Source organism: Epinephelus lanceolatus, chromosome 18 (genome assembly GCF_041903045.1).
Source record: "Epinephelus lanceolatus isolate andai-2023 chromosome 18, ASM4190304v1, whole genome shotgun sequence".
NCBI classification, from domain to species: domain Eukaryota; kingdom Metazoa; phylum Chordata; class Actinopteri; order Perciformes; family Serranidae; genus Epinephelus; species Epinephelus lanceolatus.
This window is the reverse complement of record NC_135751.1, coordinates 3,899,020-3,925,486: the sequence shown is the minus strand read 5'-3', so window position 1 is coordinate 3,925,486 and position 26,467 is coordinate 3,899,020. Positions and strand designations below refer to the sequence as shown.

The window sequence follows — 26,467 nt, the reverse complement described above, 5'->3', positions numbered from 1 at the left end:
TTTTAGCCACCTAAAATCAACATCAGTTTAAGAGCATGCTATATTGAGAGTCATTTCATCGCTTTACCTTTCCATCAGACAGCCTATTCTGACTGAGAAGCAGTTAATGACTTTAGTTCCCCATTTATGGGCACAGCACAGAAGAGCCAGCTGTTCAGGTCAAGACTCAGCTGTCCATTTACATCTAAAGGAGAAAGGTAATTTCCTTCAAGAACAGCGGTGTGCACATCTTGGCCAGAGAAGGCAGATGGTGGGAAAGAGGAGTGAAAGAAGCGATCTACGTCAAACTGGAACGACCATCGTTAAACAGAGGTGGCCTACAACACCACTTATCACCCACTTACAATGCAATCTACATGATGGCTGGGTGGGTCAACTACTCACAAGTGACTTTAACGACTCTGAAACTCAGGGCTCACATGTGACCCAAAGACTCTATAAGGGTTCACACCCACACAGGGTTTCAAGCCTGCAACCCCCTAAACAGTCAGTTAGAACTTAAGAAACCTCTTGGATGAGAAGTGAAATGCCTCCAACAAAGTTCCCATGATATAGCGCTGAGAACTGCTTAGCTTCCATGCTGGACTCCTTTCTGCTTCTCCAAACTGGAGGCCTTCCTCCTGACATCTAATGTTTGTAATATAATAATAATAATACTACATTTTATTTATACAGCGCTTTTACAGCTCTCAAAGACGCTTTACATTTAAAACCAGAGAAAAGAAGTACATACATGTATGTGCAAAGACATAAACAGAAGACAAGGACAATATAAAACAACAAGGTGCAAAAGCATAGTGCAAAACAAAGAAAAGGAGGGCACATGAGGAACCAAGAACGAAAAGCTAATGTTAAAGGTCAAAGGCGGATTTGAAAAGGTGGGTTTTGAGGAGTGATTTGAAGGTGGATGGATTTGGACAGTCACGGATGTGTATAGGGAGGGTGTTCCAGAGGGAGGGGGCGGCTATGGAGAAGGCTCTGTCGCCCCAGGTTCTGTGCTTATACTGTATGTGGATAAGTATCCCATACAACCCCACTTAAAAAACTATACTATCTCTTTAGTTATGTCAAACATAAAATAAAACAGGACCAATTCTTTGCTTTGCATAGGTTCATTCTTACTCCACTTTATTTATTTGTTTCTTTTACTTGTTTTGGTCTTGTGCAAGTAGCAAAATGCTTTGCTCGTTTACAAATCATAATAGGCACAAACAAAAATACAGTACATGCATGCCATCTGAAATGTATCCAGGAGACATACACAGAAACATCAAATCAATGTCATTGCAGTAAAATACAATACAAAATAAAAATGAAAACAATTCAGATTATTATTATGGACGTCAACTAAGATATTATTATTATGAGAAGTAAAAATTTTGCTACAATAATGAAACTTACTAAAATACTTGTCAAGTAAAAAAGCTATGAAAATTGTGGTTATATTTCTTGTCCAGCATGCACCTCATACTTTCATATAACACTCCATGAAGACAAACTCCCTGATTTTTTTAAGTAGTCAACAGCATCTATAAATTGGGGAATTTCCTCTGGAATTTCCTCTGAGTTCAGTTGTTTTAAAACTCAACCCTAAGCTAAAATGAAGTTTCGAGGTGCTGTTGGTTCTGTTACAAAATCAGAAGTGTATTTTTAACACACCCATTAGGTAACATCAGGACCAGATACAGGTTCTCTCAGAAATTTCTCCGACATCTACTTCTTGGTCAGTGTTTTGTTTTCAACGTCAACTTCAATGGCAATCAATATTACTTTGTCTCAAATGGAAAAACGTAACTTGGCACCCTGAATGACTTTTTTCCCCTTTTTTGCTGTTCATCCCACTTGCCAGTGCCTGTCTGTCTGTCCAACTGTCCTTCTATCCATTCATGAGGGCCTGGCCTGGCCACCTCCAGTCCCGTCTCGGCACCAATTAATCTACCAAAACACATGAACAGACCTGTTAGTTTAGTCTACAGGGTTTGTCAAATGCAGCTCACAGCCAAGTTTGTGAGTTTAAGACAAATTCCTGTGCAACACATACAAAAACATAAAAACATTTTAAGGATTCTTTTGTACTATGTGTTTACCTCTGCTGACGTAAAATCATCCTATCTACATGAAACCATAAGTAATACATGTTTTGCTAATACTGCAGATGAATAGGAAGCTAGTTTGGTTAGCTGGCAAGTTGCTGCTGGAGGCAAATCCCATCCCAGTTACCTCCTGGACTGTATATAAAAATGGATGACATGACAGCTCCCCAAAACTGAAGGCAAAACGTCAGATCGCCCCCTAGTGGCTGGTTGCAGTATAGGTCATTACCCTTGCCCCCTCCATGTTAGTGGATGGGACAAACTAAAAATTCAAAGTAGGCCTACATGTCAAATACATTTTTCATGAAGATGTTTTTTTGTCATTTTAGGTAGCTATGGTCACACTGATGTATGTTCAAGTGTTTTTTTTGATGAGTTTGGTTTTAAATCAATATCTCAGAGGTGGCTACTGCGTAGACACTGGCTTCAAATGATGTCACCAACACAAGATGGTGATGGCCAATCCGGAATATTCTGGCTTCAGTTTTATGCAATAGGAGGAACTGGGGACATTTAGTCCATCTTTATATGCAGTCTGTGGGAACAACACACACAAAAAATCAAAACATTTCATGATATGTTTTGTAATACGTGTTTACCTCTGCTGACATAAAATCATCCTATATATAAATATATGAAACACTACATAATAAATTTTTAGCTAATACTGCAGATGGTGGAGGGGCCTCTCCCTCGCCTCTCCGATACCCCAGTCTGGCCTTGCCTCCTCTCTTTGTCATATTTTTATTTTATTTTTTGTTTGTTTGTTTCTTCTTCTTCTTCTTCTTCTTCTTCTTATTATTATGATGATGATGATGATGACTATTATTATCTATTATTATTATATTGTATTCTAGTTCAGTATTATTATTATTATTATTATTATAGTTCTACTTCATGTTTTACTATATCAGATTGTGTTTTGTTATTGTGTTATTATACTATATTTATATATATTATCATTAGATTGTCATATTATCTTATACAGTGTTATAGCACACTCCTGTTAAGTTTGTTTTGTTGTACTGTATTATTCTATATAATGATATACCATAGTAGACATAATCTATAGCGTCAGTATTATTATATCATTTTATTACTACATTATAACATTAATATCGCATCCTCTGTCTCTCATCCAAACACCCCCACGCACACACGCTCTCACTCACACATCCACACACACCTACTCACCTACTCCTATATACTCCCTTATCAAACTCAAAAACTGATGTAAGCAGCTACCTGTTTTGTTCTGTTGGTTTTTATTTCTGTTTTTGTTTGTTTTGTTTTTGTTATTTTCTTGTCTGCTTGCTTTGTTTTGCACTTTATTTGTCCTGTATCACCTTGTTTGTTGTCTTGTAATTTCACTAATAAAAAAAAAAAAAGAAAAAAGAAAAAAAAAAAGAAAATCTCAGTGCAGTTAGTTATAATTAGCAGTTAGTTAATAAAAGGGCTAATTCCTGTGTTTACCTCAGTTGGACTCAGAAACATATCGTCAAAAATTGATGTACAGTTATGTAAATGTGGAGTGCTTTAGGAGGCATAGGGTACTAATCCTGATCATTTTTTTCCACATTCAAGGAGATGTAAATTTGCCATGTTTCACAGACAGAATGGAGTAAGCAGGTACCCAAGAAGTGCCCTGGGCTTTGAAGCCAATTTTTGTAATGGCCATACAGTGTTACTGCAGTTTCCTGGGTCCATCACATGATGCCATTGGGCCCCAAAAAGACTTTTTCCCATAGACCTATACTGGGAAAGAGACGTCTGTGAAGCATCACAGCCATCACAAAATGAGTAATTTCGCTATCAAGATTTAATTCACTCAATCCGATAACATTTGGACATGAAAGTCTGAAAGAGCCACAAGATCAAACTGTTGTATACCCATCCAAGTTAGCGGAGCACTAAACTGGAAGTCAGCCACTTGGTCAACAAAAGCTAGCTGCTCAGCCATGCCCCGCAGCAGCTGTAAGTCTCTAGTATGCCTGCTCTATGATGCAGAAGCAGCGCTGATCATCTGGGTAATTTCATACCGCAGACATAGAGCAATTTTGGCTTCATGTGCCATTAAGCAACTTTCATAAGAATGAACAGAGCCCTGCCGCCAATGCTGTATCCAGGTCTCTTAATACATCCATGAGAGTAAAGGCCCTGATGCACCAAGCCGATGGTTGGCCGTTGGTCAAAGTTGGGTCGTTGGTGAGTGTCTGCCACCCTCATTGGTGCGGTGTGTCCCGCATCGTTGGCCCTCACCAATTGGCCTTTTTTCTGCCGATTCATCATGTTGATTCAGTGTTGACACAGTAGAGCCCATGAGCGACCCTAATTGGCAGTTCAGCTCTGTGCATGAGAAGAGAAACGGAAGTGAGGAATGTTAACTAAGGACTTAAGTCGAGAGGGAGTGAGGTCGAAACAAACTTGTTTTGTGAGTTAAGATTATTTGTCTTTAGCCATTGATCTCTTTAGCAGAAACATTTACTAATGGTTTGTGTTCTTGTTCACTGGCGCACGGTAAATATGCTATGTTGTTTTCAAATTGGATTGTGTTGTTAATGTGCTAACTGGCTAACTAGCATCAAGACAATCTTCTGGTTTCCCTTTTTGGATGACGATTACAGACAACGGCCATCTGCTGGTAGGGTGGGGTATGTCCTCTCACTCAGGCAAAGGACACGTGCTTTTTGGCCATTGGTTTGGTGTTCATGTGCAACTTTTTGGTCAAGACATGGTTTGGTGTGTCTGGGCTTTCAGACCCCAAGCTGAAAAATAACAGCATTTTCTTTTAATGCATAATCAGGTAATGCCCATAGTATTCACTCTGGTCATGTGGTAACATACTGTAATTGAGTGTGGAACCATAGAACTTGAATGGGGTGTTTCAATGGGCTGATAAAGAGAAACTCTTCATGATCAGGCAGGAGGCCTTTTTCTGCTAACACAAGAGGTCTTCACATGGCAAACAGTCAAAGACCACGAGAACTACGTCAGTGTCATTACTACATAGATTTCCAATTAAGCTCTGTTCATTACATCTCTGGCTTCACCTGTCTGTTGAAGTGGTAGCCTGTTGTCATTCAGGGCATTTTCACACAAACAAATATTCCTCATGGCTTTATTCAGACATGACTGTTATGGAAAGACCCCTGCTGCTTGTGTAATTTTTGTCAGCTGTTAAAGAATGATACAAAAGTAGAAGAGTGTTTCATGTTTTTTTTATGGTAAGTCAACAAAAACAACAGGTATTTTTGTAGATGGTTCTTTTGGGGGGATTTGGGGACTTCATAATTGCGTCTTTGCTTTTTGCAGATGATGTGGTTCTGTTGGCTTCATCACACCATGACCTCCAGCATGCACTCAGGCGGTTTGCAGCTGAGTGTGAAGTGGTTGGGATGAGAGTCAGCACCTCCAAGTCTGAGGCCATGATTCTCTGCTGGAAAACAGTGGATTGCCCTCACTTCAAGTATCTCTGGGTCTTGTTCATGAGTGAGGGTAATCTGGGGCGTGAGATGAATGGGTTTGGTGTGGTGAAGAGGGAGCAAAACTCTCAGTTTACTGGTCCATCTACATCCCAACCCTCACCTATGGTCATTAGCCTTAGGTAGTGACATGCGGACACAAGCAGCCAAAATGAGTTTTCACTGTAGGGCGTCTGGGCTCAGCCTTAGAGATAGGGGTGAGGAACTCAGACATCTGGAGGGAGCTTGGACTAGAGACGCTGCTCCTTCGCGTTGCATCTGATCAGGATGCCTCCTGGGTGCTTCCTGTTGGAGGTGTTCCAGGCATGTCCCACTAGAAGGTGGCCCTGGGGCTGACCCAGAACACGCTGGAGGGATGATATATCTCATCTGGCCTGGGAATGCCTCGGGGTCACCCAGGAGGAGCTGGAAAGCGTTGCTAGGCAGAGCAGCGTCTGGAGTACTTTGCTCAACCTGCTGCACCAGCGACCAGGCCCCTGGATAAGCGAATGAAAATGGATAGATGGATGGTTTTTCCCTCCGCCATTCCCCAAAAATTCCTTTCCACACAAGCACTCCTATAAAAAAATATCCGTCCAAATGAAAATGCAAAACATAAATATACCTGTGTACATGTGGACAAGGTCACAGGCTTTATTAATGATGGATTCTAATTCTTATTTTGCTGTTGAAGATTATATTATAATAAACATGAGGGGTGCTTGCCTCGTCTACTCAAAGTGAATCCCGGATTGGGATTTACCGTTTCATCATTTATAAAAACTTCATTCATTCATTCATTCATTTTCCGTAAGAGCTTATCCTGTTGGGGGTCACGGGGGGGCTGGAGCCTATCCCAGCTGACACTGGATGAGAGGCAGGGTACACCCTGGACTATCGCAGGGCTGACATATAGTGACAGATAACCATTTAAACTCACATTCACACCTACAGGCAATTTAGAGTCACCAATTAATCTAGCCTGCATGTATTTGGACTGTGGGAGGAAGCCGGAGCACCCAGAGAAAACCCACGCTGACACGAGGAGAACATACAAACTCCACACAGAAGGGCTCCTCCACCCTGGGCTTAAGCCAGGAAACCTCTTGCTGTGAGGCGACAACCTAACCACTGCACCACTGTGCCACCTATTTATAAAAATCACACTGCCTATTTTGTAATGTTCAAGTGGTGCAGAAGTATAGAATGACACCATGTAAAGTTTTGTATATAATTCCTATTAGCTAAAACACTGTTTTGCCAGATGGTCATGTATTCATACATGAAGTTGGTCTGAGAGAAAAAGTACTGCTAAAAGGAAAGCAAGCATGCATTTAATTTCTCTCTGCATGTTCTACCTTGTGCTGCTGCGGCCTTTATGTTCATCTGACATCATTCTGTTCAGACTTGTCATATTAAAGGTGATACAGAAATGTTTCAGGTCCAACCTTGTCAGATTGTCATCATGACTTTAACAAACATTTGACCTGGGTGCTTACTCAGACAAGAGACTAACATGTTGAATTGCTATCAACTTAACATTAAGAGGTGCATGTTTGACAGGGGCTTTAATGATTGATTATAAAGAAACAGATAATGCTGAAAAATTAAACTGGACAGGAAAGTCAGTGATTACCCTGAGGATGAGGAGGGCACCTTATTTTTCATTTTCAACTACTTCTACCTTTTGAAATGGTGAGTATGAAGGCTGCTGTTACTGCTAACTCCCTCAAGTATTTTCACCCAATTTAAAACAATGACAGAAGACTAAATATTCAGAAACCTCTCACTATGATGCAACACTAATCAACCGTAGCTCAAACTGCAGCCTCCAAAATGACCGTACAGTTGAATAAACTTCTCTAAAACAGCTTAAACAAAAATGGAACATTATAACCTTCATGAAAGTAGGGTTTATGGCAGGACTGTTGGATTAAACTGCATTAGTTTAACTCTGTGTATGCTAATAAACTAACAACTTATTGCAAATGTAGATTATGTTGAGACAACTTTGTCCTCAGTTGAGTTAAGTCCAAAGTGCCTGACTTTGCTCTCACTTGCAGACAATCTTGCTGGTATTTGACAGTAAAACTACTGTTGGTATTGGGGAGTTTGGCGTAATCATCTTTTCTCAACTGTGCCAAATAGTCAGTTACACAGTCAGTCCTCCTTATCCGTTGCGAGGATCCTAAGGACAGAGGGATGCCGTATGCTGTAAAGCCCTGTGAGGCAAATTGTGATTCATAATGTTGGACTTTATAAATAAAATTGATTGACTGATATTGTAATCTCACTCTGGCAAGCCTATAAAGTACACCTGTTGTAGGAGAGGTAGCTTTAGCTGACAGCTAGCACTTCTGGATGCTCACAGGAGGAAACTCGTTCTCGTCGTCCAGAGACACAGGTCCAGCAGCAAACTCATGCTCTGGAATGACTTCCCCTTTCTTTACACCACCGTCTTCAGAGTAGCCTGGGTAGACACAGGTGACAGAGGCAGACCAATCATGAGAGCAGCCTCAGCTTTACTTGACACAAGCAGACCTCAAATTCACCATATACCCTGAGTTCCCATTGGATCTGCTCAGTTTTACCTACATCTAGGTCTAAGTATGATAGTAAGTAAAGCCTAGTTCACATTACATGATTTTCACCGTGAATGTGATGTCACAGAGGATCTTGACAGCCCCCTTGGGTGAGTCGGCAGGTAGTTTGCCACGACAATTTGGGCATGCTCTCTAAACGTAACCTTTCTTGATATATATCTATATAATAAGTTATTTAAACACATGATAGTCGCTTCTTTTGGGCTTGTTTCCATAGCCCTGGTTGCTTGTTTCTCTACTAAGATCTGGCAACACTGACAAGCCAGCAAGCAACAACAACAATGGCGGCATCCACAGGATCACGGGGAGTGCGTTGTGTTTGGACCCAGGCCCTCGAGGCAGATCTGATTCAACACTGGGAAGAATATCCATGCCTTTATGATGTGTCGTCTCCAAGTTAAACGTAGTTTGGTGACGTCACCGTGTTATCTGGGGCTCTGTCGGCGAGGGCTCTGTGGAGAAATCTTGTGGTGTGCACACACAGGTCGTAACGCAGTTGGCGAGACTCCTGATGACAGAAACACACGTCGCCAGGTATGAACACTCAAAAGATTACAATAGTCTCTGTGACGCAAAATCAGGGTGAAAATCATGTAATGTGAACTAGGGTTAAGCAACAAGCAGGGGTGGGACCAAGTCATTGTTTTGCAATGAAATCTCAATTCAAGTCCCAAGTCAAGACAGGCAAGTTCTGAGTCAAGTCCAAAGTCAAGACAGGCTAGTCCAAAGTTAGGTCCTCACTCAAGTCCCAAGTCAAGGGAGACAAGTCCTGAGTCAAGTTCCAAGTAAAGACTCACAAGCCAAGGGTCAAGTTCCAAGTTCTAAACTTTGAGTTTTGAATCCTTAACCAGTCACAATGTGTTCTTTCCCAAGATAATGCCATCTTAACAACATAATAATAATAATGTGTTACATTTACAAAAATCATGTATGCTTTTTACAATTTGTCTTTATTCCTTAAAACAGTTTGTTAAAAAGTTACTTAGCTGTTGAGGTGATGTTAGCCTAGAATTAGCTCGCTAACAATAGCCCCTTTTCAACCAACATTTCCAGGAACTTTTATTACCAGGAATTTATTTACCTGGGAAAAACAATTCCTGGTAATCTGTGTGGTTTGCCTTTCCACCCACCTCAAAGTTCTCGGAAATTTATTCAAATTAGCATGATGACATAGATGATTCGACTTGTGTCCTGTATTTGGCTCCGCCAGCTTGGCTGGTTACGTGCTGGTAGAGGGTTGGAGCTGTTTGTCTCAGCCAGCAGCTAAGTTTTAAAGTATTTTAAGATAAGTGTCAAACTAAGTTAGTCTACATAAAGACAGCTGTTGTTTGAGCTTAGTAGTTACAATTCGCTATCAGCTGAACTAGCATGCTGTCCTTGTGTAAGACATAACGTTAGTGTCGGTGTATGAGAGACTGTGGACAGAGCATAATGAATATCGCTGTCTACATGTTTACATGCTCATGCTTGCTGTACACATGTATTGATAAAGTATTGGCTTCTTATTCGCTGAGGTTTAATGTCACTTACAGTAACGAGTGTAGCTGCTGTTAACTCGAGTCATTTTCGAGTTATCTTAACTTCGTTACACCGCTGTTCACCGGTTATCGTGTCGCATTGATGTATGTGTCTATGGATGTGAGAGTGTGTGTGTGTGTGTGTGTGTGTGTGTGTGTGTGGAGGAGTTCAGCGCCGGCACAAAAGAGCCGATACCGTTAGCACTTATCAATACTACGGTCTTTGATAATTTAGCCCCAGGGCTAATTTAGTATCGGATTTCGATACCCATCCTTAATCAAAACACAAACGAAGTGGAGCCTGTAGAAGTGAAATAAAATTTGCAGCAGTTGCCCGTACCAGGAAGTGCGGAACACTGTGTGTGTGTGTTCCACCGATCAGCATTCTTCAGCACACAGCCCCGCCCCTCAAGAATTCCAGGTAATCTGAAAAGTCCTACCCCCCTACTAGGTACTTTTTCCAGGGTAAATTTGGGGTTGAGGGAAAGATTTTACCCAGGTAATTTCGGTGGAAACGCACAGAGGTTTTTCAAAATCCCAGGTAAATTAGAAAAGTTCCTGTGGTGGAAAAGGGGCTAATGTTAATATTAGTCCTGTCAAACCATTCTTTGTGCAACTTCAAATGTCAAACAAAGTTGGAAGTTGTTGAGTCTCCATTTAATTTTTGACCCATAAATTTCTATTTGTACTTTTTTTGGTTGTTGTTTTTAACCATCTCGTAAAATTATCTTTGATATAATTTTTTTCAAACGCTACTCAGTAACCTAACATAAGTTCTTCATGGTTCACTTCTGCAACCTGACGGGATGCTGTCAGATTGGCTCAAACTAAGTGGATCTGGGGCTTAAGTGTTGACTTGCTGGGAATGAATAGCGTTAATGTTTGTCGATTCAGGAAATGAAGTGAAATTAATTGACTCCAGGATTCAAACACATTTTTATCAACAAATTTCTGACCTGTCATGACTTGTCTATGCCCCTGAGGCAAATTTCCATGACCATACCATGTTTCCCCTAAGATCTTTTCCAGCAACAGTGCTCATATAAGTGAGTTTTGGCTGTTAACAAGTGGAACGCACAGACAAGTTACCTACATTAAAAAACTGTATCCAAATAGTGTAAGAGGTTTTTGAGTGATGACATTAAAACAAAAAACTGTTTTAATTGCCCCTAATCTCCCCTTATCAATCCTGCAATTTACCTCAGAAAGCCAGCTTGTGTCTTTATATAACTGGTAAGAATAATGGTAGTAAGAATTAGCCACCTTGAGCACCCATAGTACCTCAGCAGTTAAGGCTTTGTTTCTGGAAACAGCACCCAAAATGGTTCTGTGTTTGGCGGTAGTGAGAGGGAAGCACTGCAGCTGCCAGCGGGTGTCACATTGGTCACCAGGTGAAAGCGTTGGTAATGGGACTTGATTCTTGAAGCAGCAGTTTAACATTAGCTCCTTTGGCATGGCTAGCTAATGCTGCCTCTCCTATGTTCAAAAAGTCATAAGTTTAAGTACACTGTCCACATTTAGCACATACCAGGTCCTGGTCTTTCTCATGCCTTGCCTTACACTTGTCTGAGTGAAGCCATACATTAATAAATCAGCATTTTCTGGCATTATGTGAATTTACATCTGGACTAAGTAGAAGCTGTGACTCAGGTCCAAGTCTGACGTTGGCTACGCAGAGAACAACATAACGTCAAGTGACAGGACTGATCTGTCCAAACATTAAATACATTTATACATTATATATGCTCTATACATGTGCAGCAAATTTCCAAGACTTTTCCAAAACCTTCTAGGTTTATTTATTTTACAAAACATTTCCAGGCCTAGAAAATTGCTATTTTCCAATTCCATGACTTTTCCAGGTTTTCCATGACTGTATGAACCCTGTGACTCATGGCCCATTTTTTAGGTATCAAGTATTTTCAAGTCAAAAGGCTCAAGTTCAGGTGAAGTCACAAGTCATTTAGTTTTGAAGTGCAGTTGCAAGTGTTTTTTTGTTTTTGTTTTTTTGTCAAGTTGTCAAGCTGAGTCTCAAGTCATTAAATATGTGATCTGAGTCTGACTCAAGTCCAAGTCATGTGACTCAAGTCCACACCTCTGGCAACAAGCACTTTATTTGAAGTACACTGAGACCACATTCTGACAAGCCGAGGGCAAAGATTGGCTCCACTGGGAAGGTGCAAGTACATGCGTTTTACAAACATCGATACATGATACAATACATATTGAGATTTAAACAATATTACTGTTACTGTTACCAAGAAGAACACCAACCAACATTAGCAGCCTACATGGGTGTGTTTTACGTTGACATTTGATTTGAAATCGCCTAGATTAGTCATGAGACTAACAGGTAAGGTATGGTATGGTTTACACAGTGCTAAGGCTTTCAGAGCTTCCTGTAACAGCAGATGGAGGAGGCAGTGACAGAAAAATGTGGGCATAATTTGGAGAAACACCAATGAGCCTTGACAGGTAAAGATCTTCATGGGCTACTTTTTTGGAGCTGTGGAACACCTACTTAAACCTAATGTATATAAATCAGTTGACGTAAAACAGTGACCCAATCTAGAGGGGGCCTGAGGACGGTCAGACACTGCCAAAAAAAAAACAAAAACCCCTGCATACAACATGCATCAAGCTTTGGTTTAGTGTGGCTATAGTGCAGTACTAGTAAGAGTTCTAACTCTCACTGCCTCTGTCTTCCAAAAATACTCTGCCTACCACAAGCACTGCAGTCCTAGTTTCATCAAGCTATCACAGTCATAACAATGTAAATAAAAAGCCAGGACTAAAAGGCCTTTGGCTAAACACTTCTATTTAAATGGGGAAGTGATTTCAGCAGTAAGGTTTTAAAAAAAAAAAAAAAAACCTGAATGAGCTGAACTGAGCGAGAAGTCTAATCCTTTCTATTACACACAGATGGAGAAATGTCTGCAACTACTAACCAGTAAGGGTTGCAGTAACTGGACCAGCGGCTGGTAAGGCAGCAGTCGCAGCATAGGATGGACAGGCCTGTACTGGCCCGGTGACCTCTGACCCTTCTGACTCTTTTCCTTCACCTTGATCATCATCAGTACCAAAAAGCCTAAGAGAGGAAGAGAAAGAAGGAAGCAAGAACACAGAAGTCAAAGCAGTATAGCACAGTTGATTCTTTTCCTTTCAGATGCATTCAGCACTGTAAACAATGACTCAAAGTTTTGTGTTTTACAACCTTCTCATGCCCTTTTATTACATCACAGTATGCAACTGCCACCCATAAGTGTACCATACAGGGGTACAATCCCGATTTCACAAAAGTCAGGGCACTTTGTAAAACGTGAATAAAAATAGAATGTAATTGTAGGAGCCACTGTTTATGGTTTTATATTTGTTTATTGTTCGTGTCCCGGTTGCCACGGGTGACGGTGTGGGTGGATGCGTCAGGTAAAGTTTATATTAGGCACAGGTGTAGCAGAGCAGGTAATGATGCATGGGTGACTGGGAGATCGCACGGTTTTTACCTCTTGCATGCTCAGATTGCCGTATACAACTCTTTTCCTGTCAAATGAAGCATCATTAAATGGGAACCTCACCCAACAGTGGAAGACCGCCTGGATATTCATTCATTCTTTTATTCAAGCAAGTTTAAAACAGGTCTTCACCCGCACCCAGCCGAGTGGCTAATCGTTGATCAGGATAGTTGCTAGAGTAATGACTTGCGAATCTTTTTCAACTGATATCCATTTTGGTACAGTACAAAGCGAAGATATTTATACATTCATTCTGAATTTGATGCCTGCAAAAAAAAGACTGGGAAAGCTATGGAATGTCCACAAAAACACCTGGAACATTCCACAGGTAAACAGGTTAATTAGTAAAAGGTGACAGTATCATGATTGGGTATTAAAATGGCATCCTCAAAAGACTCAGTTGCTTATAAGAAAGGATGGTCACTTTGTGAAAAACTGCTTCGGCAAACAGTCAAACACTTCAAAACAACACAATTGCAAAGAATTTATGGATTTCACCATCTACGATCCATGAAATCATCAAAAGATTCAGAGAACCTGGATTAAGGCTGAAAACCAATACTGAAAGCCTGTGACAGTTGACCCCTCTGACAGCACTTGCATTCAAAGACGTTTGTCTCATCTGAGATGGACTGATACAAAGCGGAAATGAGTGCTGTGGTCTGACAAGTCCAAATTTCAGATTGTTTTTGGAAATCATGGACATCATGCCCTCCAGGTTAAAGAGGAAAAAGACCATCCAGATTGTTACCAGCTCAAAGTTCAAAGGCAGCAACTGTGATGGTATGGAGGTGTGTCGGTGCCCATGGCATCATGGGTAATGCTGAAAGGTATATATACAGGTTTTGGAGCAACATATGCTACCATCCAGATTACGTCTTTTTCAGGGATGTCCCTGCTTATTCCAGCAAGACAATCAATTAGTGTCCTCAGTTCAATATCACTTACTGTGTATTGTTAAAAGAAAACGTGATGTGACACAGTGGTAGTCATGCTCCTGTCCCAAATTTGTTGAAAGGTGTTGCAGCATCAGATTCAGAATGACTGTATGTTTACAAAAATACAATAAAATGTATAATTTTGGACATTAACTATCTTTGTGCTGAATTTCATTGAATGTAGGTCAAAAAGGAATTGCAAATTATTGTATTAAGTTTTTATTTAAGTTTTACGCAACGTCCCAACTTTTTTTGGAATCAGGTTGTATACAACTTTTAGTGAAATTGTGAAAAAACAAAACAAAACAAAAAAAAAAACACTATTCACACCTGTCCCAGCCCCATGAAATCAGTTGTAGCTTCACCTGTGTTTGTGGGCCAACATGCACTCGCCTCCATCCAGTGGATCCACGTTGTAGATGAACAGCTGCCCATCAGCTGTGGCTACCAGTAGCCTCGGAAGCTTCTGGATTCTGGAACATTGGATTGAGTAGGCTATCTGTTTCAGCTGTTTTGTAACAATTACAGACATTCACTTACCCCCAACCCAACAGTAAGAGGAACAATAAAATGATTAATTTACACTTTGTCAACCTAAAAATAGTTTGCCGTTAACCACTTCTATGTACCAGGAAAAGCTGGACCAGGAATGTAGACAACTAGTTCTGTCAGAGTTACACTTACAAGAACAAACACACCGTATGACCATGTGTAATGTATAGTGCTGTAGTCTCCTGGTCGACTGGTTGATTATTTGATGGATATGCTCTCGTCCGACCAAATTCTCATTGGTTGAATAATCACAGTGTTACTGTCATAAGGAGAAAAGTGCTACATCAATAGCTTTCCAGGATTAATCCATTATTTCCTGCGGCGGGAGGGACAGGCTCAGGTACCTGTGAAAATGGGGGTGTTTTCAAAACACCCCTTCGTTTACACAACGTTGAACTCGCCCACCCTAACGCTCAGAGTCGCGGTGAGACAGGCCTCCTGCCTGTTTCTGACACCGTTTTCCTCAGTGGAAACAAAGCTTGTGTTTACTTCTATTTCACAGATAAGAAACAATAAATTGTGAAGACAGTAAAGCCTCCACTAAAATAGCATTTTAAGTCTTGTATGTGATTTATCCTTTAGGGTTTTATACTTCGGGATTTATCCTGGCTTCATATGAACAGAGGAAATCTCTGCTCGTTGCTAGGCTAATTTATACAATGTAAAATGCCATAGGCTGGCGCTAATAACGCTAGCATGTTGTATTTGTTTGGAAAACGTGTTTAGTGTGACAGTTGTTTTGTCGGTGAATCTTGTGAGTTGTAATGGAGCCAAATTGAGTGCCCTTACCTTTCTTAAATGTTGCTGTTGTCCCTGACTTTATATTCAATTTTCAATTCAATTTTATTTATAAAGCCCAATATCACAAATCACAATTTGCCTCACAGGGCTTTACAGCATACGACATCCCTCTGTCCTTATGACCCTCGCAGCGGATAAGGAAAAACTCCCCAAAAAAACCCCTTTAACGGGAAAAAAAATGGTAGAAACCTCAGGAAGAGCAACTGAGGAGGGATCCCTCTTCCAGGACGGACAGATGTGCAATAGATGTCGTACAGAACAGATCAGCATAATAAATTAACAGTAATCCGTATGACACAGTGAGACAGAGAGAAAGAGAGAGAAAGAGAGAGAGAGATGCAGGTAATGACAGTAGCTTACAACAACATTATTGAAAGTAATAATATTATAGTTATAGTTCTGGCTACTGTGGTACAATATGCTGAAAGTATGTATTAATATCTAGCAGTATACATGTGTGACAATAGTCATATGTGTATAATAACAGTAGAAGTATGACTAATGACTAATGATGGCAGCAGCAGCAGGAGGCATCTGGCAGGACCACGGCAGCAGCACAACCACACACGTCACACTGTCCAGGCACCACTGCGATATGAGTTAATCTGAGAGACAGTGGAGCACAAAGGCTCCGGAGAAGAAGCTGAGTTAGTGACATCCAGAATGGCTGAGTTAGCAAGATGCAGTAATAGAATACGAGAGAGAGAGAGAGAGAGAGAGAGAGAGAGAGAGAGAGAGAGAGAGAGAGAGAGAGAGAAGGAGAGAAGGTGCCCGGTGTATTATAGGGGGGTCCTCCGGCAGACTAGGCCTAAGTCAGCCTAACTAGGGGCTGGTACAGGGCAAGCCTGAGCCAGCCCTAACTATAAGCTTTATCAAAGAGGAAAGTCTTAAGTCTAGTCTTAAATGTGGAGACGGTGTCTGCCTCCCGGACCGTAACAGGAAGATGATTCCACAGGAGAGGAGCCTGATAGCTGAAGGCTCTGGCTCCTGATCTACTTTTGGAGACTTTAGGGACCACGAGTAACCCTGCGTTCTCAGAGCGCAGTGTTCTGGTGGGATAATATGGCACTATGAGCTCTCTAAGATATGACAGAGCTTGACCATTTAGAGCTTTATAAGTTAACAGTAGGATTTTAAATTCGATTCTGGATTTTACAGGGAGCCAGTGCAGAGAAGCTAAAACAGGAGAAATATGATCTCGTTTCTTAGTTCCTGTTAGTACACGTGCTGCTGCATTCTGAATTAGCTGGAGAGTTTTTAAGGACTTACTAGAGCTACCTGATAATAGAGAGTTACAGTAATCCAGCCTAGAGGTAACAAAAGCGTGGACCAATTTTTCTGCATCTTTTCGGGTCAGGATAGGCCAAATTTTTGCAATATTACGCAGATGAAAAAATGCAGTCCGTGAGGTTTGTTTTAAATGAGAATTAAAAGACAAATCTTGATCAAATATTACTCCGAGGTTTCTTACGGTAGTGCTAGAGGCCAGAGCAATGCAATCTAGAGAAACTATGTCATCAGATAAAAAGTCTCTGAGTTGTTTGGGGCCAAGAACAATAACTTCAGTTTTGTCTGAATTTAACATCAGGAAATTGGTGCTCATCCAAGTTTTTATGTCTTTAAGGCAGTTATGGAGTTTAGTTAATTGATTACTTTCTTCTGGCTTCATCAATAAATACAACTGAGTATCATCCGCATAACAATGGAAATTTATAGAGTGATTTCTAATGATGTTACCTAAAGGAAGCATATATAGAGTAAATAGGATTGGTCCGAGCACAGAAGCTTGTGGAACTCCAAAACAAACTCTGGTACGTAAGGATGATTCATTATGAATGTCAACAAACTGAAAACGATGAGATAAATAAGATTTAAACCAGCTTAGTGCAGAACCTTTTAGGCCAATTAAGTGATCCAGTCTCTGCAGTAGAATTTGATGGTCAATTGTGTCAAACGCCGCACTAAGATCTAATAAAACAAGTACAGAGACGAGTCCTTTGTCTAAAGCAATCAGAAGGTCATTTGTAATTTTAACTAGTGCTGTCTCAGTGCTATGATGCACTCTAAATCCTGACTGAAATTCCTCAAATAAATTATTATCATGGAGAAAATCACACAGCTGGTCTGCGACTACTTTCTCAAGGATCATTGACATAAAGGGAAGATTAGATATTGGTCTATAGTTGGCTAACACCTCTGGATCCAGGGTGGGCTTTTTTAGTAGAGGTTTAATTACAGCTACCTTAAAAGACTATGGTACATAGCCTGTTAATAAGGATATATTGATCATATCTAATATATGAGTGTTAACTAAAGGAAAGACCTCCTTAAGTAGCCTAGTTGGGATGGGGTCTAAGAGACACGTTGATGATTTAGATGAAGAAATCACTGCGGTCAAGTCTTGAAGAGAAATTGGGGAGAAGCAATCTAAATATATATTAGGTTTTACAGCTGTGTTTGAGGTTAGATAGGTACTATCTGAGGACAGGAGGTCATGAATTTTGCCTGTAATAGAATTTTGTCATTAAAAAAGCTCTTTAATCATTACTGCTAAGGGCTAAAGGAATACAAGGCTCAATAGAGCTTTGACTCTCAGTCAGCCTGGCTACAGTGCTGAAAAGAAACCTGGGGTTCTTCTTATTGTCTTCTATTAATGCTGAGTAATAGTTTGCTCTGGCATTGCGGAGGCCCCTCTTATAAGTTTTGAGACTGTCTGCCCAGATTAAACGAGATTCTTCCAGTTTGGTTAATCGCCAATTCCTTTCAAATTTTCGCGATATTTGTTTTAACTTACGGGTTTGAGAGTTATACCAAGGAGCTAACTTTCTTTGCTTTTTTAACTTCTTTTTAAGAGGAGCTACAGAGTCAAGTGTTGTTTGCAGCGAGCCTACAGCGCTATCGACAAAATGATCAATTTGGGAGAGGTTAAAGTCGGTACAGGAAACCTCTGTTACTGAGGGACTTGGTATTGGATTTAACGACGGAGTAATCTTTTCCTTAAATTTTGCGACAGCACTATCTGATAAACATCTAGTATAGTAACTGTTGCTGAGTGGCGTGTAATCGAGTAAAAAGAAATCAAAAGTAATCAGATAATGATCTGATAGCGAGGGATTCTGTGGAAAGACTTTTAGGTTAACAATTTCAATTCCATACGTCAGAACTAGATCAAGGGTATGGTTAAAACAATGAGTGGGTTCATGTACACCCTGACTGAAGCCAATGGAGTCTAATAATGAGATAAACGCAGTAGCCAGGGAGTCATTATCAACGTCGACATGAATGTTAAAATCGCCTACAACAATAACTTTATCTGATTTAAGAACTAAACTGGATAAAAACTCTGAGAATTCAGATACAAATTCAGAATACGGGCCAGGAGCACAGTACACTATAACAAATAAAAGTGGCTGCGAGGTTTTCCAGGTCGGATGTAAAAGACTAAGAATGAGGCTTTCAAATGAATTATAATCTAGTTTAGGTTTAGGGCTGATTAACAGACTAGAGTTAAAAATGGCTGCAACTCCCCCTCCTCGGCCGCTGCCTCGAGGAATGTGAGTATTATTATGACTGGGAGGAGTGGACTCATTAAGACTAACATATTCATCTGGACACAGCCAGGTTTCAGTGAGACTGAGTAAATCAATATGATTATCTGATATTAATTCGTTTACTAACACTGCTTTAGACGATAGAGACCTGATATTTAACAGTCCGCATTTAATTCTCCTGTTCTGTCTTTCTGTCACAGAAGAGGTTTTAATTTTTATGAAGTTGTTATGCACAACTCCTCTTTGTTTAATTTTAGATTTAAATAATTTAGGTGGTCGGGGGACAGACACCGTTTGTATAAAACTATGAAAACTATGACTGGGTAACTGAACTAGAAGCTCAGAGAGGCGTATAGGACTGCGACTCTGAGTCCTGATCTCAACTCTGGGTTGTCAGGGATTTAAATTACTAATAAAGTTTGCCAGGTTCCTAGAAATGAGAGCAGCTCCATCCAAAGTGGGATGAATGCCGTCTCTCCTAATAAGACCAGGTTTTCCCCAGAAAGTTTGCCAATGATTAACGAAACCCACATTGTTTGCTGGACACCACCTGGACAGCCAGCAATTAAATGATGACATGCGGCTAAACATGTCATCACTGGTCAGATTTGGGAGGGGTCCAGAGAAAAGTCCGACATCGTTTTTGCATATTCACACACCGAGGCAATATTAATTTTAGTGACCTCCGATTGTCTCTATTAAGCCGTATTTAATGTGTGTTTTGAATCAACCAAACTTTACAACACTTAACAGAGTCCTCCACCTAGTGTTTTGGAGGTGTAACTGCAGAGTGACAGACACACTCTGTTGCCAACTCCTCAGTAAGAAAAGTAGCTATTGGCTGTCCTAAAAGTTGCTAGAAGTCGCTAAATGACGTCATCGCCTAATTTGCATAATTGTCCATATGCATGTAATTGTAATGGCTGCTGTAGGAGAGAGGAATAACGTCATGGGAGAGACAAAAACTGAGTAAAAAAACACCCTGAATATGTTTAGAACTGCAAATGAACCTTCTTTCAGTGATTTATATTAGACAAAGAAAATTTTACATTTACATCCCGCCCTGACTGTAAACCAGGTCGGGATCAGCCAGCGGCGGTTCCGCGCATGCGCGATTCACTTGCAGTCTGGACGTGGAGGGGTTAACATCTCCTGCTCTGACTGACTGCTGTGAGGGAGGACTGGGCCGTCTGTGAGTGCTTTGAGGCGAGAGAGGAGCCCACGGCAGCATCTGCTGCTCGTTGAGAAGAATAAGAATGATATGTGCTCTCACAACAGAGTCTCCAGAAGTCTTCAATAACATCAGAAAAAGTCGCTAGATTTGTCGCCAGTCGCTTTTTTGAAAAAGAGTTGCTAGAGGGGTCTGAAAAGTCGCTAAATATAGCGACAAAGTTGCTAAGCTGGCAACACTGGACACACCACCACAGAAGTAAAACTAAGGTGCAGATTTTTTTTTTCCCATGACTAATCGATTAGTTGATTATAGGGATGCACTGAAATGAAAATTTGTGGCCGAAGCCAAGTAAAATTAAACGCTTGGCCGAATACCGAGTACCGAATACCGTTGTTTAGTTTTTCATTAGTTTTTGCAGATGAACCCCCTCCAGATTAGAGCTTAGATCGGGCCCAAAAAATCCGGCCCGACCTGGCCCGAGCCCGTGCACGTTATGTCCGGGCCCAGTCCAGCCCGTCCAATTAACTGTAATTATGGGCCCGAGCCCGATTTAAACACGCCATTTTTCAATAAGTTGGCTGTTATAATTAAGAGTATTAAACCACACTTCTTGTTATTTGGATGACAGAAATATGGGATCTTAATGAATGGCGCAACACGGAAGGTATTAAAACAGGTGTTTATTTTAGGATCCCAAGGTCAAACGAAAAAAATTAACAGTGATAAATAGAATAAATAGAACATAATAAAATATATTCAAAACGAATAAAACGAAATCCAAAAAGAACAGGCTAAATTAAGCCGATTTAAACACTCCAAAAGAGAGGAGACTGACTGGCTGCCTGGCCCGTGCTTGCACGCACGTCGCACACACACATACATATTCACTTATTTATAATAGACAAATAGATTGTCTTCAAAATAAATGAATTAGACAGTGCAAACGCTCAGGTTGCAATAAACAAAAAAGCTCAAACAAATATGGCTATTATGCACATAAATTTTGCATTTAGGCTATGATAAATAGAATAAATAGAACATAATAAACTGTATTCAAAACGACTAAAACTAAATCCAAAAAAAAAACAGGCTAAATTAAGCCGATTTAAACACTCCAAAAGAGATGGACTGGCTGGCCTGGCCCCCGGGGTCATTAGATCGGACATGCAGCTCTGAACCTGCGGACAAAGTGTGGCGATTGCTTAGTGCTGCGGCTGTCCACCATATAAATACGTGCAACCATTTTACAACAGCATATTTAAGTATGAAGCTATATATCCTACTTACATGGTTCTACATATTGTCGTGCAAGAACAAGATTGCATCCACGGTTGCTGGTTTTAGAGCAGTCCTCCTCTGCTCCATCGTTAGGCCAGCCGCACTGAACACCCGTTCACTACTGCTGCTGCTTGCTGGGACGCAGAGGACGGATCTTGCACACCTCGCCAGTTTTGGGTAGACCACGCTGTTGATTTTCCACCATCCCAGTAAGTCCCTGTCATCCTCCATGACATGTCTCTGTGAGATATACATGGTCACTTCATCCTCGTGTGATTCAAAATCAACATGTTGGTTCTCCCACTCTGAAAAGTCTCTCTTGGCTTTGGCTTTGGCTTTTGGCGGCGTAAAGCCGGTGTCCCTCTCCGGCCTGTCAGTCTCTTCTGCTGCAGCATCTTCCTCCTCCCCCATCGTTGGCAAGAGCATGGTGCGGATGTGGGCGTGTACTTGACATCATCCTCAGTTGGTTGAATTTGGGCCAGAGAAAAAGAGCAACTTTGTGTAGCATGTCAAGTTTGATTTTTTGCGCAACTAACTCTGCATGTCTCTGGCACACAAAGGCTTGTTGCTGCGAATCTGTGGGAGAGGGCCGGCAGTGTCTTTTCAGTTTTTCAAGCCAGAGGCAAGCCAGGTTCAATGTGGCATATTTGTCGCCTCCCAGCTCTTTCTGCGCATTGTAGAATGGCTGCAAAAAACTGATCAAAAAGCTCAGCGTGTCTGGTGCAATATTTTCAATGCGCTCAAGCTCTCCACGCGTCTCCAGTAGATGTCCTGCACTGACTTGAGAGTGAGGTAAACAGTGCTAAATCTGGTGTCCCCCATTTGTAGCACTGTCTTTGACAACTGAGCAGCCAGGCCAGATTGTTTTATATACCTCACAAGTGTTTTGGCAGCAGATATGGTCTCTCCAATATCTGGTGCGTTTTCGGATAGGGCATCGGTGCCCAGTCCGTGACGCAGGACAGTGTTGATGAGATGATCCATACCAGACAGCCTCTTGTATGGCTCCAGGGCTTTGATAATGTTGCTGCCTTTATCTGTCACCCACACAATTCGGCTCAGGGAGAGGGGGTCTAGGCCAAATCTGTTAACCAGCAGGTTAACTATTTCCCATCTTATGTTTTTCCCCGTTTTGGCATCCTCTGCAGGAAACGCGGCTGTGGTCAGCGTTTTTCCAACTAAGATGAAGTCGGAGGTCGCATAATGGCACGTTATTGCCATGTAGCTGAGCTTCCGATAGTCGTCAGTCCACATATTCGCGCTCATTCCAACATCTCCGGTCTTCAGCACATCCTTGAGCAACTGTGTGAAAGCCTCTCTCTTTTCATCTGCCTTTGCTAAACATGTTTTGGAAATGGTGCTGTGATGAGGCAAGACTGACAGGGCTGATACATGACCATGTGTGGCACCAACATTTATCTGTTCTTGAGCTAACGCTTGGAAGCCCTCTCCACTGACAGCATTAAATGGCCGTATATCCCTGCAGCAAAAGTCCACACATTTTTCAGTAATGGCTTGCTTCACTCTCAGTGGGATGGTCTTCTCAGTTGTCACAAATGAGGACATTGACAGCTGACTTACATCTTTTTTGCCATAGCAGGCCTTCTTCATGTGCCAATTCAGTGTTGAGGTCCCCGTCTTTTTGCTGTCACAAGTTATCAGTACGTCGCACTTCATGCACTTGGCAAAGCCAACGCACATGTTGTCACTGGTGTTCACGACTAACTTGAAGGTGCTCCATACCTCAGACTTTCCAGCGCAGTTGGAGAGTGTTAATTCCCCAGATATTAACTTCTTCTTTGCATCCTGAAGCTCCATTTTGTTACCGAATATTCGGTGCATCCCTAGTTGATTATGTAGATTATGTACCACTTCAGTCAACCAAGATTTTCTTTGGTTGACTACAGCCTGGTAATGTAAATCAATTTCAAAGCCCTCCACAACCTAGCCCACCTATCTCTCTGACCTCCTCCAGGAGTACACCTGCGCTCTTCCTCTGCTGGTCTCCTTACCATCCCCACCTCACGCCTCAGCACCATGGGTGCCAAGGCCCCCCTCCCCTGAAGAGTTATCATTATTAACATTATCATCATTATTATTATTATTATTATTATAAACCACAGAGAAGCTCACATAGCGAGGGTGCAGACATTCCTTTGTCCAGATGTAACGAGGTGAACAGTGGCAAAGGCCCGGTCCTGTCTCATCATACCGGATACCTGAGCAGGGAGGTAGCTGCTGGCTGCTGAGAACATCTTTCCCACATAGGCTGTCCAGGTGTTAGGCTCGTCCCCTCCACTAAATACAAGGTAACAAGTGCCCTTTAGAACAAGTTCATCCAACAACTTGATTTATACTTTCATGAGTACAGTGTTCTCCAAAGTGATAGAATTATTGGTCGGGGCTACAGAAAATATAAGGTGGAATAAACTGTAGCTTTCCTTAAATACAGCACCCAATAGGACACAGGTCTACAAATTCTCGCCACATGGTTAAACTGTGTTTAGAGTATGTATGTATGTGTGTGTGTACCTTGGTCCAAGTTGCTCTAGTTTAAAGATATGCACCGTCTCTGTGTTGCTGGATGCACAGAGGAACTGGCCATCAGGGCTGAAGGATAAAGAGCTTATATTGACGTACCTGCAGACAGAGTGCAAAAACTTGAGGAATAATCAAAAATTCAATGTGGATAATTATTAAAGACCATTAGTAGACTATTAACTGAAGCATCTGACCTCATCAGTCTCCTCAGCTCGAGGATCCCAGCCACCAGAGATCATGTGCCATTCAATAACTATAAATCTGTCATCAGCATGTAATGAAGGCATAAGTGCATGTATGCCAATGTACCAGCAAAGCAGCACTCCAATAATGACTCCATATCTATTTGAAATCATGATCTTTGGCTGTGCTCATACGTAGAACTGTGTATTTCTTTAAAAAGAGTGCAGATCACAAATGCTGTGTTTGAACTCTGACCTTTTCATGCCCCGGCGGAACTCAAAGAGACGCAGACCCTCAGGAACAGAGAACACTCGGATGACGGTGCCCTGTAAGGACAGACAGCCAGTGAGGTGTCACTGTTATTTTGGTTTACATGTGTCACTCAGGTAATGGGTCATTTGAGGCAAGTGGGGCAAAGCCTTAGAAATTAACATAATTCTGGATTAATGCAACATGAAACAGTTTCCCAGTTTTAGTTTTAGAAAAGTGGTGTTTGAAACAAGCTTAGCCCTGCACTAAGTGTTCAGTGCCCAGAGTGTGAGCAAGCAACAATATCATACCCAAAGCCTTTGACACTGAAGCACATTATACTAATTTGATGCCACATGGGGCTGATTGCCTGTTGCCCTGCTGCATTCTGCATGGCTATTTGCCAAATACTGTGCTCATAGTTGGTAAAAGTTATTTCTTTTAGACAAGACTGCAACTGTGGTTATCATGAACACTGTGGATTTTCTTCTACAGCACGAATTTGGAAGTTTCCCATTTGAAGAAATACTTCAGATATAAATACCTCAGTGCCCAGCAGCCAGGGGTATGGATATAAACCAAACTGCTGATTAAAAACAAACAAACAAACAAACAAAAACTAGATTTGTTGTTGTATTGCCTCCGCAACCAGTCAGGTTTCAGTTTACATCCACGCCCGCCTAAAATTAATATGTAGCCACAACAGTTGATAGTGCTTCAAATGTGGATGTTGTTGCAAAGCTACATATTCAAAAATGTAGATGTTTCACACACATCTCCCCCCAGCAGCACAAAAGATGTATACAAGCAACACAGTTTCAAGGTGGACACCCAAGATTAGTGTCACCAATTCAGTATCTGACCAAATGTCTCCCCTTCCGTTCCTGAGATACGACATTGAAAAATGGCCAAAACGGTGTGTTTGCCATATACTGTGATGCCAAGGTGAAGTTGCCTATTGACCTTTTGGATATAAAATGTCATCACTTTATTATTTTATCCTATTAGACGTTTGTGTGAAGTTTTTTCATAATATGCCTATGAATTCTTGTGTTATGGCCAAAAACATGTTTTGTGAGGTCTCAGTGACCTTGACCTCTGACTACTAAATTCTAACTGGTTCATTCATGAGTCCAAGTAGACGTTTGTGCCAAATTTAAGAGAATTCCCTCAAATCCTTCTTAAAATATCAAGTTCATTAGAATAAGATGGATGCAGGGTCACAGTGACCTTTGACAACCAAATTCTAATCCATTTACTGTGCATATAAATGAAGGATTGAGCAGTGTAACAGCAAATTTAGATCATGTATGTGCTCAGACTATCACCTGGGTTAAACTGTGTGGAAAATGTAAAATAGCACATTTTGTCAAATGGTATAATTTTCTGTTTTTTGCATCAGTCCAAAGTAGTTGTTGTCCACCCATTTTCCACCTAAAAATACCAATGTATCTTAAGCCCTCTTACAGCACTTGAAGCTACAGTGCTGTTGTATCCAACAAAACAAAAGTTTTGAAAGAAAGAAACAATGTACTTGTGAATTTGCTATTATTAATAGAGCCACAAAAGTAGTTTGGTTAAGGATATAAAGCCTGAAGGTGGCACATGAGAAAAGTTTATGAGGTAATTTAAAACTCTATTCCATTAGGAAACAGGATGTGCTCAACTGTCATTGCAAAATGCCCTGCCCAAACTTCACATTTTGGCTTAAACATATAGTAAGTAGAAAGACAATTTGTTCAAAATGAAAAAGGTTCATCCTCTGGGGAAAATAAATGTGCTTAACATATTTCAGTGATCTGCTGGATATATTAATTTTTGTTAAATGATTGTTAAAACCTGGTGGTGGCACTTAAGGAAAAGATCCAACATCCAAAACAAACGTAATGGAAATTTAGCCCTAGCTTTTGAACTGCCTTGCCCTGGATGAAAATGCTGGTGTAAGAAAATTTATGGTCTGACAGTGGCGTAAAAAGAAAGGTCAGAATAACAAGAATTCATTTTCTGGGGACCC

The 26,467-nt window shown here is 41.1% G+C and overlaps 1 protein-coding gene across 10 annotated transcripts in view; it reads right to left on the bottom strand.

The window, feature by feature from the left end:
* Positions 1-1,096: 1,096 nt before the first annotated feature.
* Positions 1,097-26,467, bottom strand: part of wipi1 (WD repeat domain, phosphoinositide interacting 1) — a 46,638-nt gene continuing 21,267 nt past the window's right edge. For 4 of the 10 annotated variants that reach the window (XM_033644604.2, XM_033644605.2, XM_078161753.1 and 1 more), the window contains exons 7-13: positions 24,460-24,530; positions 24,013-24,120; positions 23,614-23,778; positions 14,490-14,597; positions 12,623-12,762; positions 7,924-8,024; positions 5,297-6,051 (exon numbers count right to left, since the gene is read on the bottom strand). In XM_033644604.2, the coding sequence (XP_033500495.1) occupies positions 5,941-6,051; positions 7,924-8,024; positions 12,623-12,762; positions 14,490-14,597; positions 23,614-23,778; positions 24,013-24,120; positions 24,460-24,530 (804 nt within the window). In that variant the 3' untranslated portion in view covers positions 5,297-5,940. Of the gene's footprint in view, positions 1,936-5,296; positions 6,052-6,520; positions 6,532-7,871; positions 8,025-12,622; positions 12,763-14,489; positions 14,598-23,613; positions 23,779-24,012; positions 24,121-24,459; positions 24,531-26,467 lie in introns of those variants that run through there. The other 6 variants (XM_033644606.2, XM_078161750.1, XM_033644607.2 and 3 more) reach the window with 5 other exon arrangements.